Source organism: Xenopus tropicalis, chromosome 6 (assembly GCF_000004195.4).
Source record: "Xenopus tropicalis strain Nigerian chromosome 6, UCB_Xtro_10.0, whole genome shotgun sequence".
Taxonomy (NCBI): Eukaryota; Metazoa; Chordata; class Amphibia; order Anura; family Pipidae; genus Xenopus; species Xenopus tropicalis.
In genome coordinates this window covers 85,240,581-85,256,098 of record NC_030682.2, presented here as the reverse complement: position 1 = coordinate 85,256,098, position 15,518 = coordinate 85,240,581, and the positions used below count along the sequence as shown (strand labels likewise).

The following is a 15,518-nucleotide window of genomic DNA, read 5'->3' as shown; positions in this document are numbered from 1 at the left end:
AGAATAACAAAGTTTTAGAATGTTGTATCATTTAAACTACTGATAACTGGACAAAAGCTGCCCCTTCACATATGCTACCACACATATTAATTGCCAGTACAGGAATGTGGGGGAAGGAACTGCCAACTGCCATATCTGAGGCACACATAAAATAGCACAACTACAGGGCTGATTTATCATTTGTTAGTATGGTTATTGATAACTGGTAAAACACTACCAATATCTTTGGATTTACAAGGTTTTTTGCTGTGCTGTAAAGAATCAATGCAGTGCTGAAAAGCGCATTTTCAAACCATTAGGGCAGGGGCACATGTGGTGGATTGTCACCCTGCAGGTAAGTGCCCACTCTTCTCCACAAATGTTTCTTTGTAGAGGCAGAAAAAAGCAGATCTGCTCTTACGCAAATAACCCCATAGCTCCAGTGACAGGCCTGGCATTGGCCTATGTGAAGCTACGCAGAGCAGGTATCGACGCGATAATGCATACATTCACGCATTTGCACCAATATCCACACCGTGTAGTTCCACACCAGAGACGTGCCTGTCAGAGGAGCTGTAGGGCGCATGCATCCATGTAATGTGTCTAGGGCCTTAAAGCTGCCCCTGACTTGCATTATGTTTTTAACACATTTTAACACAAAGCTCCACATTCTAAGGAATGGACACAATGATCAAAGAAGTAACCCAACCAAAGTTCCGCTTTGGGTCAGAAATTTGGTGAACACTGGCAAAGCATTCAGGTTTTGGTATAATGACCCCGATTTCCAGTCTGTAGGTACCCTGCTTGGGTAACTGGCTAAAGTGTAGATGTGTTCTTTCCCCTGAAATGCTATTTTCCCTTTATCCAGTTGATGAATCTCCAGAGTGACATCACTTCTGGCCCAGTGATGTTGTATCTGGTTTCATAGGTCCCCAAATTGGAAGGTAGGTTAAGCCATTGCAGTTAGGGGCGAGTAGTGGGTCTGGGTAGGGGGCACAGTGGGGTTCCAGATCGGGTATGCACGACCAGACCAGTAAGGGTCTCTAGCTAAAATACTTGCTTGAGCCCTTAAAGGGGATATATAGCATACATTTTTACAATGCACTAAACCATGTAAAAAACTGTAAAATAGAAGTAAGTGCTTTATTTTAATATTTTGTATTTTAATAACTTTGGGTTCAAATATGTCCATAACAGCTTGAAAACTGTGCTCTCTCCAGACCTTCCAGCTTCCAGTTTAGACTCTTCAGTATGCAGCTGGGGCCACTGGCCCTGCAGAGCTACTTAAAGTGGACCTGTCACCCAGACATAAAAAAACTCTATAATAAAAGCCCATTTCAAATTAAAAAGGAAACCCAAACTATTTTTTTTATTAACACATCTAAACCCATTATAAAAGCATTTAAAAATCCCAGCTGTCAATCATATATTGCCTGCCCCGCCTCTATGCCTTAGGCATAGAGGTGGGGCAGAGAGTTACTTTCACTTTCAATTCAGAACTTCTTAGATCAGCGGTTCTCAACCTGTGGGTCGCGACCCCTTTGCGGGTCGAACGACTCTTCCACAGGGGTCGCCTAAGACCATCGGGAAACACATATTTCCGATGGTCTTGGGAATAATTTTATGGTTGGGGGTCACCACAACATGAGGAACTGTATTAATGGGTCGCGGCATTAGGGAGGTTGAGAACCACTGTCTTAGATATTGCTGCTCTCCTCACATTCCCCCTCCCTCCTCACCATCTAATTTTGTAACCAGTGCATCAGGTCTCCCCATACTGGCACAGAAACAAGATTTTAGCAGAATGCAAAGTTTGCCTTAATAACACTGTCCACAAAATGGCACCTGCCTGCTTGTTTATTCTGCTTGACAAACACAATAGAAAACCTGAAAATATTTCTTAAGGTGACAGGTCCCCTTTAAAGTGAAGTGAATATGCATAGGGTGGGCAGGGCTTAGCGATGTCACAAGCAGTGGTTCCTGCTCTACTCACTCCTCTCCCCCCATACGCCACCCCCCCCCCCCCTGGCAGCAGCACAAGCAGAAAGACACAAAAGGAGGGAGGGGTTTTTCCCTGCTACTGCTGAATAAAGCCTGTCAGGCAGTGCTGTGACCAGTTCCTGTGGGAGACTGAAGGACACTCCCATGTTTCATTTCACTCTAGCTTCAGACTTGAGTGGTTGTCTCTGCAGCTCTCATATAATTGCAGTTTAAGAAGGTAAAATGCTTTCAAAACCTCTTTCTTTCTGCATCATGTCACATTTTGAGGGAGGATGAATATTATAACTGAATATGAACTTTATATAAAATGTCTCCTTTAAATGCTTTCCCGATTGTCAGGAGTGAATTAACAACACAAACAATGTATCAAACTACTGGGAATATAAATTCCTCAATTAGATTTTTTAATTATGCTGCCTCCATAACTGGAAACCATAGTTGTGCCAGTGATCCAAACAGCTGAAGCAAACAGACTTAAGGATCTCATGCATAAAAACCTACTGCACACAGGGATTATTGCAAAGTCCAGTCACAACTTTCTGTTTTACGATGATAAGCCTTGGCAGCTAGGGGCATGGGACAGGTCAGGTACCCACTGAATACCCTCAAAGTGGTCGGCTTTTGAAAGTGTGCAGCTGTGTTCCCCCCTCCACCTACACCCAATAATAGAGCTAGTTTTTCCCCTTACCAGGTTAAATTGCCACTGGAGTGAAGTCACTTCTGGTCAATAGTGACAGCACCTCCAGTTCTGCAGGTCCCTGCATAAATTAAGTTAACCCACTGCAGGTTGTGAGTGAGGGATGGGTACAGGTCTGCCCGACCAGACATACACAGGGCTCTACTGCCAATTTGCTCCAAATCAAGAATGCTTAAAGGAGAAGGAAAGTCAAAGTCACTTGGGGGTGTTAGGCACCCCCAAGTGACTTAAATCGCTTACCTTTTACCCCGGGCTGGTGCCCCTGTTCAGAGAAAACAGCACCAGCCCGGGGTAGCTGCCAGCGCTTCCTCCTTGCTGTATGGCTGCGCGCGCATGCACAGTATAGTGAAAAGCCGAACTTTAACAGAGAAGTCTGTCCCGGATAAACAGCAGCAGCGCGAGTAGGAAGGAGGAAGCGATGCGCTACAGGTACACCGGGCTGGTGCTGTTTTCTCCTAACAGGGGCACCAGCCCGGGGTACAAGGTAAGTGATTAAAGTCACTTGGGGGTGCCCCCAAGTGACTTTGCCTTTTCTTCTCCTTTAAGATGTCAAATTGTGTAAGTATGCAATTACAGAAATAAAGCAAGGCACAAGTCTTGAAGTTTTACTTAGATACTATATTTTTTTATCATTATTTTAACAATCTTTTAGGGAACTATTATTTGTGTAGTGGTTTGAAGATAATCAGAGGCTTTACTTAGTGGTTGAACTAACCATTTACTAAAGTCACTTTGTGTCTCAATGCCTTTTTTTTTTACAAGGCCCCACAGATGGACAGGTTCTGAGAACAGACCCAAATGGAAAAAGATGCTTCATAAAAAGGATACAGATAAGCAGCCTTGGGGCCCCTTGCTTGCACCACCTTCCAGCGCATCCCTTGCTTGCACTGCTCTCCAGCGGTAATCTCTACAAAATGCCTTTTCACCAGCATTTTGGGGAGATTCATTGCCCATGGTTAAATTTCCCCATGGGCCATCACCCTAAGCATACAATTAGGTGCAAGTTGGCAGCATGTGTCTGAAACCACGCAAAGGGAGCCTTAAGAGTAACAACATATGGTCATCTTACTATTATTACATAGCTTGAACAATTAAAGAAGAGGATGCAGGCCTTCAGCTGTTCATTGATGGTGGGTATCATAGATAAACAGCTGGAGGGACTCAGTATGGACTCAAATGTTTTAAACTAACTATGGGATAGATAAGCATTGCTTCAGTAAAGGTCCCCATACACGTTAAGATTTGCTCGCCAAGCGAGCGGATCTTCACCCGATATCCCCACCTACGGGTGGGCGATATCGGGGACCGTGTAGGCTAAATTCGGTCGTTTGGCCCTCGTGCCAAACGATCGAATTATATTGGCGGCAATGGGGCCCCGATGCAGTCCCCGATCTGACTGAATCTTTTAACCTGGCCAGATATCGGTCGGGCAGGCCCCTTGTTTCTGCCCCTACACGGGCTGATAACCTGCCGATCCGGCAGGTTCAATCGGCCCATGTATGGGGACCTTTACTCTAAGCATCCTTGAGGAACTGCTTTTCACAAATGGGGAGAAGCAGATGGTCAGCAGCAATTGTTACCTTGTGGAGTAAAAAATAAATGAGATACATCTCCCAACCCCAACTCATGGGAATATCAATCCAGGCTGGACTGAGACCCAGTCTATAAACAGCTCCCAGAATATCAAATGCAATAGCAAGTACTATGATTTCTTTGGACCTATGCTAATCTATAAGTTATCTCTGAAGTGAAAACCTAGAGCAAGGTCATACAAATGGGTCACCATACTTGCATTTAAAAACAATGGCAGCTATAATTCTCATATGCAATAATTGAGCATAATTACCAGTTCAGCACAATACATGGCACCCATAAAGATTTTGCCATATAGACAGTAATGATTGTATCTTACACCTGCATGCTTGCACCTAATGTACTGCAATTCCCTGGATCTACCCACAGCCAAACGTTAACAGAGGACAGGGAATTCCAGTTCACGAGCAGCAGGCCTGATACAATTACAAACATGGCCACACACACACACAGACGTCGTGCAGCTCGCCTATACACACAGCACAGTGCCTCTCCCCTCCTTCCCCGCTCACTCACTCAGCTGCCCTCCGGTACTGGCGGTAGTGTTGCCGCCGAACCCAGGCGGTGCCGCGGTGGCTCTCTCGAAGTTGCCCGGGTTGGAGAAGTAATCCCGAAGCCTGGGCAGTTCCCGTCCGCTCTCTAGAAGCTCGGTGTGTAGCTCCAGAGCTGTCAGTAACAGCTGATCTCGCAGCAACTGTGCGGCCACTGCATCCAGCGGCACACGCCCGGGCTCTCCAGGCTGTAGGCAAAGACGAGGCCCCGCACTGGGAAGCAAGGTTGAGTCGGCTTCATCCTGAAGGTAGCGAGAAGCAAGCGAGGCAGCAGGGCGCTCATTTAATGGGGAAACATCTTCATCGTCCTCTTCGTTATCATCCTCCTCCTCCTCTTCTTCTTCCTCACCGCCGTCTTCTTCCTCCTCCGAGTCACTTAAAAATGGGTTCACACTACTGGTGCTTGTGCTGGGCCCCACAACACCCAAAGAGCCACCCGCACCCCCAGTGATTCCACCTGAGGAGCCGCCCGGGCCTGAACCTGCTGCTGGGGCCGCCATCTTGTAATGAGGAGGAGACGTGAGGGAGTGGGAGGGAGAGACGCTGTCAAGCAGGGAGCACAATGCGCATCATAGTCAGCTGTCATCCGTTACTGTGACCTGCTCTTCGGAATCCCCTGTCGTATTGCCTTGTGATAATGGGAGGGACGTTCTAGTTTGTGTCCCTCTGCTATTGAACTACATAGGAGAGCATCCTTGAAATGCGCTTTGATCAAGTTGGAAAATATATCAAGTATCAACAGTGGGAAGACAGGAAATGCAATGAAAACTGCATGTTTGAGACTCAAAGAAATTGCCATAGTTTTTACCACAAAATAGCTGCCTCCCAGAAATCCAGTGTGTTAGTGGTACCTGCTAAGTAGAGTTAGCTGCTACTGTGCAGCTTTGTATTATAGGTAGGGAATCAAAACGATTTACTGTATCAAATAAGTAACATTGAGTTCATCCCCACTAATGGTTCAATACCTTTGCATGTTCACCAATACATTGTAAAAAGGACAGTGGGGCTCTCTCTGGGGCTTGGAGTTGCACACACCAAAAGCAGCCCATGGCTTCTTTTTTTTTTTTTTATCAATTTTTATTATGTTATAACTTGTCATTTACAAACTGTTAATTGAACATAAATAATGACAGCATCAACAGTAATACAGAGTATGATATTATGACATGATATCTAGATCGATCTGAAATGGTACAATGTGGCAATAATAACTTTTAATCCTGTCTTCTTGTGTTTTATGTACCAAGGGTTCCCTACTTGTTGCAGCTTTGGGGGGGGGGGGGGCTGGGGTTCTCTGAGTTTGTCATATCAAATCAGCTGTCCGGAGGTGCTCCTGAAGCCACAGGTACCATGTTTTTGTATATTTCTCAGGGCAAGTATGTTAGTCTGTACATAGGGATACTAGAGTTTACTGCATTTTTCCACTGTGTGGAAGTTGGGGGTAAGTTTGATTTCCAGACTATTTGCTTTGAGGTGCTTGGCTGTGATAAACAGACATACCAGCAGTGCTTGCTCTGCTCTAGTAGGGTCTGTTTCTCAGACCTGGTTTAACAGGAAAACTAGGTGGTCCATTGAAATTATGAGTGCTAGGGTTTGACTGATGACCTCTGCTATCCTGGACCAGGCATTTGGGAAATATGGCATTTACTGCTGGGTATATTAAGTATAATCTATAAGGTGTCAGGTAGGATCTGTGTAAGTAATGGAATTGGATCATTTTATCGTTAATGATTTCAGATGGCTATCTAGTATTTCTTCCCAGGTTAGGACTGGGACATTTTTGGCCCATTTTCCAAATAATTTGTCTTCTGGGGTTGCAGGAGGGCATGTCCTCCTTCGTATTAAATGCAATTCTTGTTGGTCCTATTTGAACTCTAAGGTATCAAGATGAGTGTCAAGAAATGCTGCTCAATACTTCACTAAAGAAACTACGTGTAGCATCTATGTAAAATGTATGAAAGTTAGCAGTGCACCTGTCTGCTGGGGTAATAAATCCAGTTTCATCAGGTTTATCTTTATCACTCTCATCCTCTTCTTCCTCTGAAGAAGATTCATTATCGGATAGTTTCAGCTCTCCCCAAGGGGTTCTGTCTATATCTTCTTCTTCATTCTTGCTCTATAGAAGCAATCCTGTTAGTTTAAATAGTCGCCTAGAACTCACCATCTTTGCTTGGTTATCGAGTTTACTCTTTTGCCTGGCGCTTATCCTGATCCTGTTTCTTCGTTTTGAACCTTGCCTGACCTTCGCTTCTGAATCTGTTCTGCCCACCTCGACCTGGACCTGTCTGACTATTCTCTCGCCTGATCCTATTGTACCTCGTTTGGCTCTCCGGCCTCTCTCCACTTCTGTGCTTCCCATCCTCAGGCAAGCCTCGGACGTTTATGGGCTTGCTTAGCCCTCTGTGGCTCAAACATCCAGAGGTAGAGGCCATAAATGTAGAGGCCTACATGGAATACTGGGTCATTAAAATCAACACACCTCCCCAAATATAGTCTGGCATGCATCCAAGGTTGCTATGAGAGGGGCTCTAGTGCAAGCAATCAAACAGGCCCATAACAATGCCAAAACCCAAGTGAGAGCTGACCCAAGAAGAGAGAGAACACAAGCTCTCTCCTTCACATCTCTCCTATAATAGCTACTGCAAGCTAAAAATGCTCTAGAAAGAGAAGAAACAAAAGGCTATTCTATGTCCCAGAAACCTTTGAAAAAGGAGATACAAATCGCAAACTCATAGCTTTCCTGGCTAAAGCCCAAACCTCCTCCTCAGCAGTAGCAAGGGTTCAAACCTCAACAGGTGCATATGTCACAGAGCCCTCTCTTATAGCACAAAAAGTTGCCTCGTTCTACCAAAAACTTTACACCTCCACTGTAAACTAAACCTCCACTCAACTTTCCCAATATCTAAACACCATCCAAATACCAACATTGTCCCCAGAAGCCCGGGCACTCCTAGAATATCCAATATCAACTCAGGAAATGGAACAGGCCATAGCAGAACTACCCTGTCCTGAAGGACTCCCCTCCAAGTGGGATAAGGCCCTGTCTAAATCCTATCGATTCACCTACTGGAAACCCTACAATTTGCATATGATACCACACTCTTCCCCCATTCCAATCAGATGCCCAAATTGTGGTTATTCCCAAATGAGGAAAGGATCCAGCTGATTGTTCCTCCTATCGCCCAATCTCCCTTTTGAATACTGATGTAAAAATATTGGCAAAAATCCTAGCAAATTGACTCAAGAGGGTCATTGCTGACCTCATACATCCCGATCAATCAGGCTTTATGCCAGGAAGGTCCACTGCTTTCAATATCAGGTGCCTATTCACCAACCTACAACTGGTGCATGTAGAGAAGGGCTCCAGAACCATTGCCTCCCTAGACTCAGCTAAGGCCTTCGATTCAGTCAAATGACCATATCTTTGGCAGACCCTGCGACGGTTTGGACTTGGTCATTGCATGGTTTAAGCTTCTGTATACCTCAACTGACCTCTAAGGACTGGGAGGAATCAACCGATAGTTTTAATAATTACATAATATCAATTAGAGACCATCTTGTTCAATACAAGAATATGCACCAATTGTATATGACAACACATAAACTGTATAAAATGGAAAGGAAACCAGACCATTCTTGTCCCAGATGCAATGCCTCACCAGCAAACCTCTTTCACTTGTTATGGTCTTGTCCTGATATTGCCAGATACTGGCAGAAAGTTCTTAAGGTACTAGCTGACAGTCTGGACTTCCCCCACAGATTCCCAATGGATACCCAAACTGGATTGCGTTGCCCCACGATGCTTGAATGAGACTTTATTTTGACTATTGTGCCACTGCACAATAGTCAAAGCTCTACGGGGCAGGGACCTCCTTCCTCTTGTGTCCTCGACTCTTAACTTTTTGCAGCTGTATTTATCTTGTATCTATCTGTATTTATTGTTGTACTTTGTATTTATCTATTATCTTATTAACACCCTGTTTGTATTAATGTATTCTACTGTACAGTGCTGCGTACATAAATAGCACTTTATAAATAAAGATATACATACATACATACACTGTGAATATGTTTCCAACTGCATGTAACCATCCTTCCTTATAGTGTGTTTGTTACATTTTGCTATTTTATGTTCAATGTATGTGGATTTGTTAATAATGTATTTTTCTCAGCGTTGTTCTGACAAGCGCAGTATACGGAAACATGGCTTCAACTATCGCTAGTTACTTCTCTCTGCTCTCCCAGTAAGAAACTAATAATACGGCACCAGGCATGCCCTTATATTTACCCCTATGCGTTGACTCGTTCAAATGTGCCCCGGGGGGGGCTACAGCGTTCTTGGACATATGGATATAACATTAGGGACAGCAGGCGTGTCCCTATACATGTCCCCTTCCGTGGATATGGGCCCTGCGTATTTGAATTTCGCGCCATTGTGATGTCATACGCGGCGCGACGCTGAGAAAACAAGTGCGCACGGCAAAAAATACAGACTGCGCATGCGCGGGTGCGCGCGAGCACAAAGGCAGCAGACGTGCACGCGCGCGCATAGAGAACATCATGGCGGGCGTCCCTGCACGGGAAGCGGCGGGCGTCCCCGCCAACCCCCTAGACCACCAGGTATAGTTACATTACCCCCCCTTCCAGAGGGGGCCACCGGACCCCTAGGTTTATCACGAAACCTGGCATGGAATTGTCGTACAAGACGGTCTGCCCTAACATCGGATGCCGGAACCCAAGACCTCTCTTTGGGGCCATACCCTTTCCAATGTACCAGGTATTGTAGCTTACCCCTAGAGAGGCAAGGGTCCACTAACCTTTATACCACATACTCAGGCTGTCCTTCAACAGAAATGGGAGGAGGAGGAGATCTCTGCCAAACCATTCTAGCCGGCTTCAACAAAGAGACATGAAAAGAATTAGAAATCTTGAGTTCGGGAGGGAGTTCTCATTGGACTGTGTTGGGGTTTATAATTTCAGAAATAGAGAAAGGACCAATAAACTTGGGTGCAAATTTAGTAGAGGAAACCTTCAAAGGAACATTTTTAGAAGAAAGCCAGACTCTCTCACCAACCTGATACTCAGGTGAAGCCTTATGACGCTTATCAAAGGCCTTCTTTTGAGTGGCTACAGCAGCAGATAAGGAGTTTTGAACTTTTTGCCAAATGCTAGAAAAATGATCAACTAAAGAATTAACAGTAGGAACATCAGAAGACAAGGTAGAAAAGGAAAAAACTCTGGGATGGAAACCAGAAACAACAAAAAATGGAGATTCCCCAGTGGAAGAGTGGGTGGAATTATTGAATGCAAACTCAACCCACGGAAGGAAATCAGCCCAAAGGGATTGATTACTAGAGACATAACATCTGAGATACTGCTCTAGAGACTGATTTGTCCTTTCTGTCTGCCCGTTGGTCTGAGGATGATAAGCTGAGGAGAAGGACATCTGTACCCATCAGCAAACAGAAAGCTCGCCAAAATTTTGAAACAAACTGAACCCCCTATCGGAAACTATATTCAGCGGAGCACCATGAAGCCTAAATACATCAGTCAAAAACCGTTCTGCAAGGGACTTAGCAGATGGGAGGGTGGGAAGGGGAATAAAATGAGACATTTTACTAAAGCAGTCCACTACAAAGCATATGACTGTGTTTCCTTTGGAAGGGGGTAAATCTACAATAAAATCCATGGAAATGTGAGTCCATGGCCTTTCAGGAATCGGAAGTGATTGAAGTAAACCCTGGGGCAAAGATCTGGAAAGTTTAGAGCGTTGACAAACTGGACAGGAATCAACGTAATTACCAACATCTTGTCTTAAAGTTGGCCACCAGAGGGTGCGGGATAAAAGGGAACAGGTTTTGCTGCGACCCGGGTGCCCAGCTACCTTAGAATCATGGGCTTCTAAGAAAACTGCCTCACGGAGGTTTTCTGGAACAAACAACTTCCCCAGAGGTACATTGGGAGGAGAGTTACCTTGTGCCTCAGTCAAGGAAGAAAGTAAATCTGGACTCATGGCTGCTACAATCAACTCCTTAGGAACAATAGGGTCAGGTTGACATCTCTCCAGCGGATTGGGGTCAGTTGGCGAAACCCAAAAGTCTCTGTATGGCCCATAGAGACAACGGTTGTACCCAATTTAAGATAGCCTGAACCTTGACTGGATCCATTTCTAGACCTTTATGGGAAATAATATACCCAAGGAAGTGAACCGAAGAGACTTCAAAGATGCACTTCTCAATTTTTGCATACAAATGATTCTGCCTTAATCTAAGTAAAACCTCCTGAATGTGGGCACGATGATCAGAGAGACTATTAGAATAAATCAAAATAACATCTAGGTACACCACTACAGATCGACCTAAAAGGTCACGGAATATGTCATTTACCAATTCTTGGAAGACAGCAGGAGCATTACATAACCCAAAGGGCATTACCAGATATTCATAATGGCCATCGCGGGTATTAAAGGCTGTCTTCCATTCATCCCCTTCCCGAATTCATATTAGATTATAAGCGCCTCTTAGATCGAGCTTAGAGAAAATAGTGGCTCCCTTGACTCTATCAAAGAGTTCGGAAATCAAGGGAAGGGGATAACGGTTTTTAACCGTGATTTTGTTTAAACCCCTATAGTCAATACACGGTCTGAGACCCCCATCTTTCTTCTCTACAAAGAAGAACCCAGCTCCTGCTGGAGAGGAAGAGGGCCTTATAAACCCTCTCTCCAGATTTTCTTTAATATACTCTTCTATAGCCTGGGTCTCAGGTAGAGAAAAGGGGTAAGTTCTACCCTTAGGAGGAGAGGAACCAGGAATTAAATCTATGGCACAGTCATAAGGCCTATGTGGGGGAAGAGTTTTGTCAGCCTTTTTAAAAAAGACGTCCGCAAACAGGGAGTAAGGAGCAGGTAGCCCCTGTAAAGAGGTTGCGGCCAGAACCTGGACGGGCTTTATGCATAAGGTCTGACAATCTGTTCCCCATTGAAGTATACTGCTAGTTAGCCAATCAATTTGGGGACTGTGCTTACGCAGCCAAAGGAGACCTAAGATTACCAGGGTATGCGGGCAATCTATGATGAGAAAAGAAATTTGTTGCACATGGTTAGAACTTATAGACATGGAACAATTTACAGACTTGAAGGAAATAAGACCACAACCAAGAGACGTACCATGAATAGCAACTAGTTTGATAGAAGGAAATAAAGGAAGTGTGGGTATTCCGTGCCTGCGGACAAAGTTAAAATCTAAAAAGTTCCCTTCCGCCCCGGAATCAATGAAAGCCAGGCTTTCCACACTACTCGTATCCCATCCCAAAAGGACCGGAATCATGACTTTGGATAAACTTTGTTAGGGAGAAGAAATGACATTGCCCAAACAGAACTCCCCAGATCTGCTTAGGCTCTGTTGTTTCCCGGCCTTTTGAGACAAGTACTACGAAAATGACCTCTATCCTCACAGTACAAACACAACACGTTAGCCCGTCTGCGATCCTTTTCCTCAGAGGATAAACGGGTAGAACCCAGCTGCATAGGTTCTTCTGAGGGCCTAGAAAAAGCAACCTCAGGTCTAGGTAGATACTCAGAGGCTGCAGGTACTCTCTCCTGGCGTCTCTCCCTATGCCTCCTATCTATCTGAATGGCAAGGTGCATTAGGGAGTCTAGGGAGGACGAGACGGGAAAATTAATCAGGCTGTCTTTCACAGTGTCAGATAGCCCCACTCTAAACTGACTTCGTAAGGCAGCGTCATTCCACCCTGTTTCTATGCAATAATCCTTGACGCGTCGTTTACCTTGCCTGAGGTTACGAATAGCGGAGTCAACAGAGGCAGATTGATCAGGATCGTCATAGATTATTGCCATGGCCTTAAAAAAGGAATCAAGGGATGTTCGGGCTGGATCAGAGGGTGGTAAAGTAAATGCCCATAACTGTGGATCCCCAAGCAGAAGGGTCATAACAAAATTAACTTTCAGTTCCTCCGTGGGAAAAGAACGAGGCAGGAAGCTAAAGTACAATTTACATGCTTCCTGGAAGGCAAAAAATTTACTACGCTCCCCAGAAAACTTTTCAGGGAACGGAACCTTAGGCTCCACTACATACATTGCCGGAGCTGTGTGTGTAGAACTGCCCCCTGGGAGAGAAGCAGGAGCCGAAGGCTGTTGGAGCGCATCCAACCTTACAGATAGTCTCTGGAGCCACTGGATAATCTGGTCCTGCTGGGCTTCTTGTTCCCCAAGACGCTGGAGGAGATTTGCTCAAATCACTTCAGTGGATGGAGGTGACGCAGCAGCCCCTTCAGGGTCCATGTTTTTGGCCCAACGTAATGTCACGATCGGTATCCCAAAACTCAGAACAGACTCCAAGGGTCCGGTCTCGGCTCACGCTTCCGCCTATAACCACCGCCTTTCACGTCGGGGGGAGCCCTTCGCTACTCGGATGCCGCCAGGACTTGTTGCGAGAGACCCAAGGAGAGAGTTCTGAGCAAGCGAGGGAACCTATCGCGTGGCAGAGAAGCGGGAAACACTTCAGGGTAGTCAGGACAGGCCGGGGTCAGTAACAATCTGGAAACGAAGCACAGAATCAGGATTCAAAAGGCAAAGCTTCTTAGTGTGCGTAGCTTTGAATTACTTTACATTTCTACACCTTACACAAAAACCCTTTTGGTAATGTAGGTATTGCACCTAGTTCCATCAGTCCCACATACAAAATTACTGCTTATACAAATTTAGCAAAGTAATAAGAATAGTTTTTGAGTGTGAAAAATGAAAATAATAACAGATTTATCAAATTCAACAACTCTTACTCCATGGCTTCCTCAGTCTTCTTTTTCCTCAGCTCAATCAATTCAGGAGTCTCCATGCTGGCAGGGACAGAAGAAAAGTCTCCCGGGGTAATAAACCCTGCCAGAATTAACAAAACAATAATACGTTAAAATATTAAATAAACTAAAAAAATATTAACTAAAGACTGAGCAGTTGTGAAAAAACCACTAGCACTGTTTACTATGTCGCTGCATAGCTATGGGAGTTGCTATTGTAAGATTATTAATATAACTAAAGTTCTACAGTATAGGGTGGCAAAGAGATCACTGAACAATAAGTGTAAAAATGATTTTATATTAATTGGAAACAAATATTTACATAAACATAAATCATAAAGCAGATAAAATGGATAAACAATAGACTACAATAACACAAAAGGGTAATACAAAACAATATACGACAAATATACACAATACTTACTTAACTAAATACACTCAAATGAAACACAGGGACCCAACCACCTAAATAATAATAATCCCACACCACACCATATAAACACACTCTATGAAACCTCTACTCTAGAAGATTATACAGCCTAAGTATACCTCTCCTTAGGTTTGATAAGTGTCTGGTCCGTGATGTCAGGATTCCCTCTGATCTGGTAAGGTGGTCACTTCTCTCCTGGCCCTGAGTCTCCATCTATGCCCTACTGAAGCCAACCTATATACAGGAGAGAGGGGTGGATTCTAGAACTTTCTAGAAGTCTCTCCTGATTGGTCCATTTGAATGATGCTAGCACATACCAGTCAGTTACAGGAAGTTACCCGTCCTCCATTTTGGATAGTCAAATTGTCATGTAGTCAACATCTGTCCTTCCTGAACTAACTGATTATGCATATCACCAGGGTCCTTCACCCTTAGATAATGTTAATTAGAGTTTAGGTGTGACCAAACCTTTCCCAGAGCAGTACCTTTGTTTTATAAATTAGGAAACTCCTATTGTTTGGACCAGACAACCAGATGCTAACTTAATTAGGCTGTTTCCTCTACTAAAGAAAGGTTTTATTATTGATTAATAAAATATAGGAGCCCAGAATATATATCTATATTTTACCAGAATCTTACACTATGTAATGGTCAATCTGTAGGGCCCATTTTTTCAAATCAGAAACTAGATTAGTTTTTCAGAATGCTATTGGTTTTATTACCCAAATGCTAATTAAAAAAAAAAAAGTCAAGCATTCATTGTTCTCTATGCACACATAGAACGGAAACCTCTCTCATACAGCCAATAAACACTATATTGGCTGATGGTGAATAGATATAGCTATATTAGATATTGTTAAATGTTCAATTGCTGGTAGAACCTTTAAGGATTTAACAAAGATCTCAGTTTAATTACAGCCAAGAAAATGATAACCAGAAAGACTCAAAAATTCTACTTGTACTTACAGTACCTCCATCTTCACAGTCAAATTAAGAATACACTGTAAATAGATTGCAATCCTTAAGGCTACTGCCATACATGTCAAATTCTCAGCCTGCGGATAAACACAGGCTGAGAATCTGCCCCTGCACCATTAAAAGGTTCTTAATGTGGCTGCACACTGAGCCTTTGCTTTTGGCCTGGTGCAGGCAAATGGAGGAATTTTGGAGCAAAACTGATTGAATATACAATTCTGTGCCAAAATTGTTCTGTGTGCCTGCACTGTGGCTGACGCAATGGCTCCAGGTGCAATTATATCAAGAAGCTTTTAGGAGTGTATGGACGGATTTGTCTGTGTTTATCTACAGACTGAAAATCTGCCACATGTGTGTAACCCCTATTTGGCTATAAAGTAGTCAAAACCCAGGCTAGTGTGGATTAGAGCATGGGCATACCCCCCAACTGTCCCGCTTTTCTGCAGGCCAGCGGGATGCACTGGCTGCAGCGGAGCGCTCC

General features: G+C 44.2%; 1 protein-coding gene across 4 annotated transcripts in view; it reads right to left on the bottom strand.

The window, feature by feature from the left end:
* The window catches only part of relch (RAB11 binding and LisH), an 86,789-nt gene extending 81,230 nt beyond the window's left edge, over nucleotides 1–5,559 (bottom strand). For 3 of the 4 annotated variants that reach the window (XM_012964311.3, XM_012964309.3, XM_012964310.3), the window contains exon 1: nucleotides 4,787–5,559. In XM_012964311.3, the coding sequence (XP_012819765.1) occupies nucleotides 4,787–5,321 (535 nt within the window). In that variant the 5' untranslated portion in view covers nucleotides 5,322–5,559. The remainder of the gene's footprint in view (nucleotides 1–4,786) is intronic. The other variant, NM_001127054.1, reaches the window with a different exon arrangement.
* Between the last annotated feature and the right edge of the window lie 9,959 nt (nucleotides 5,560–15,518).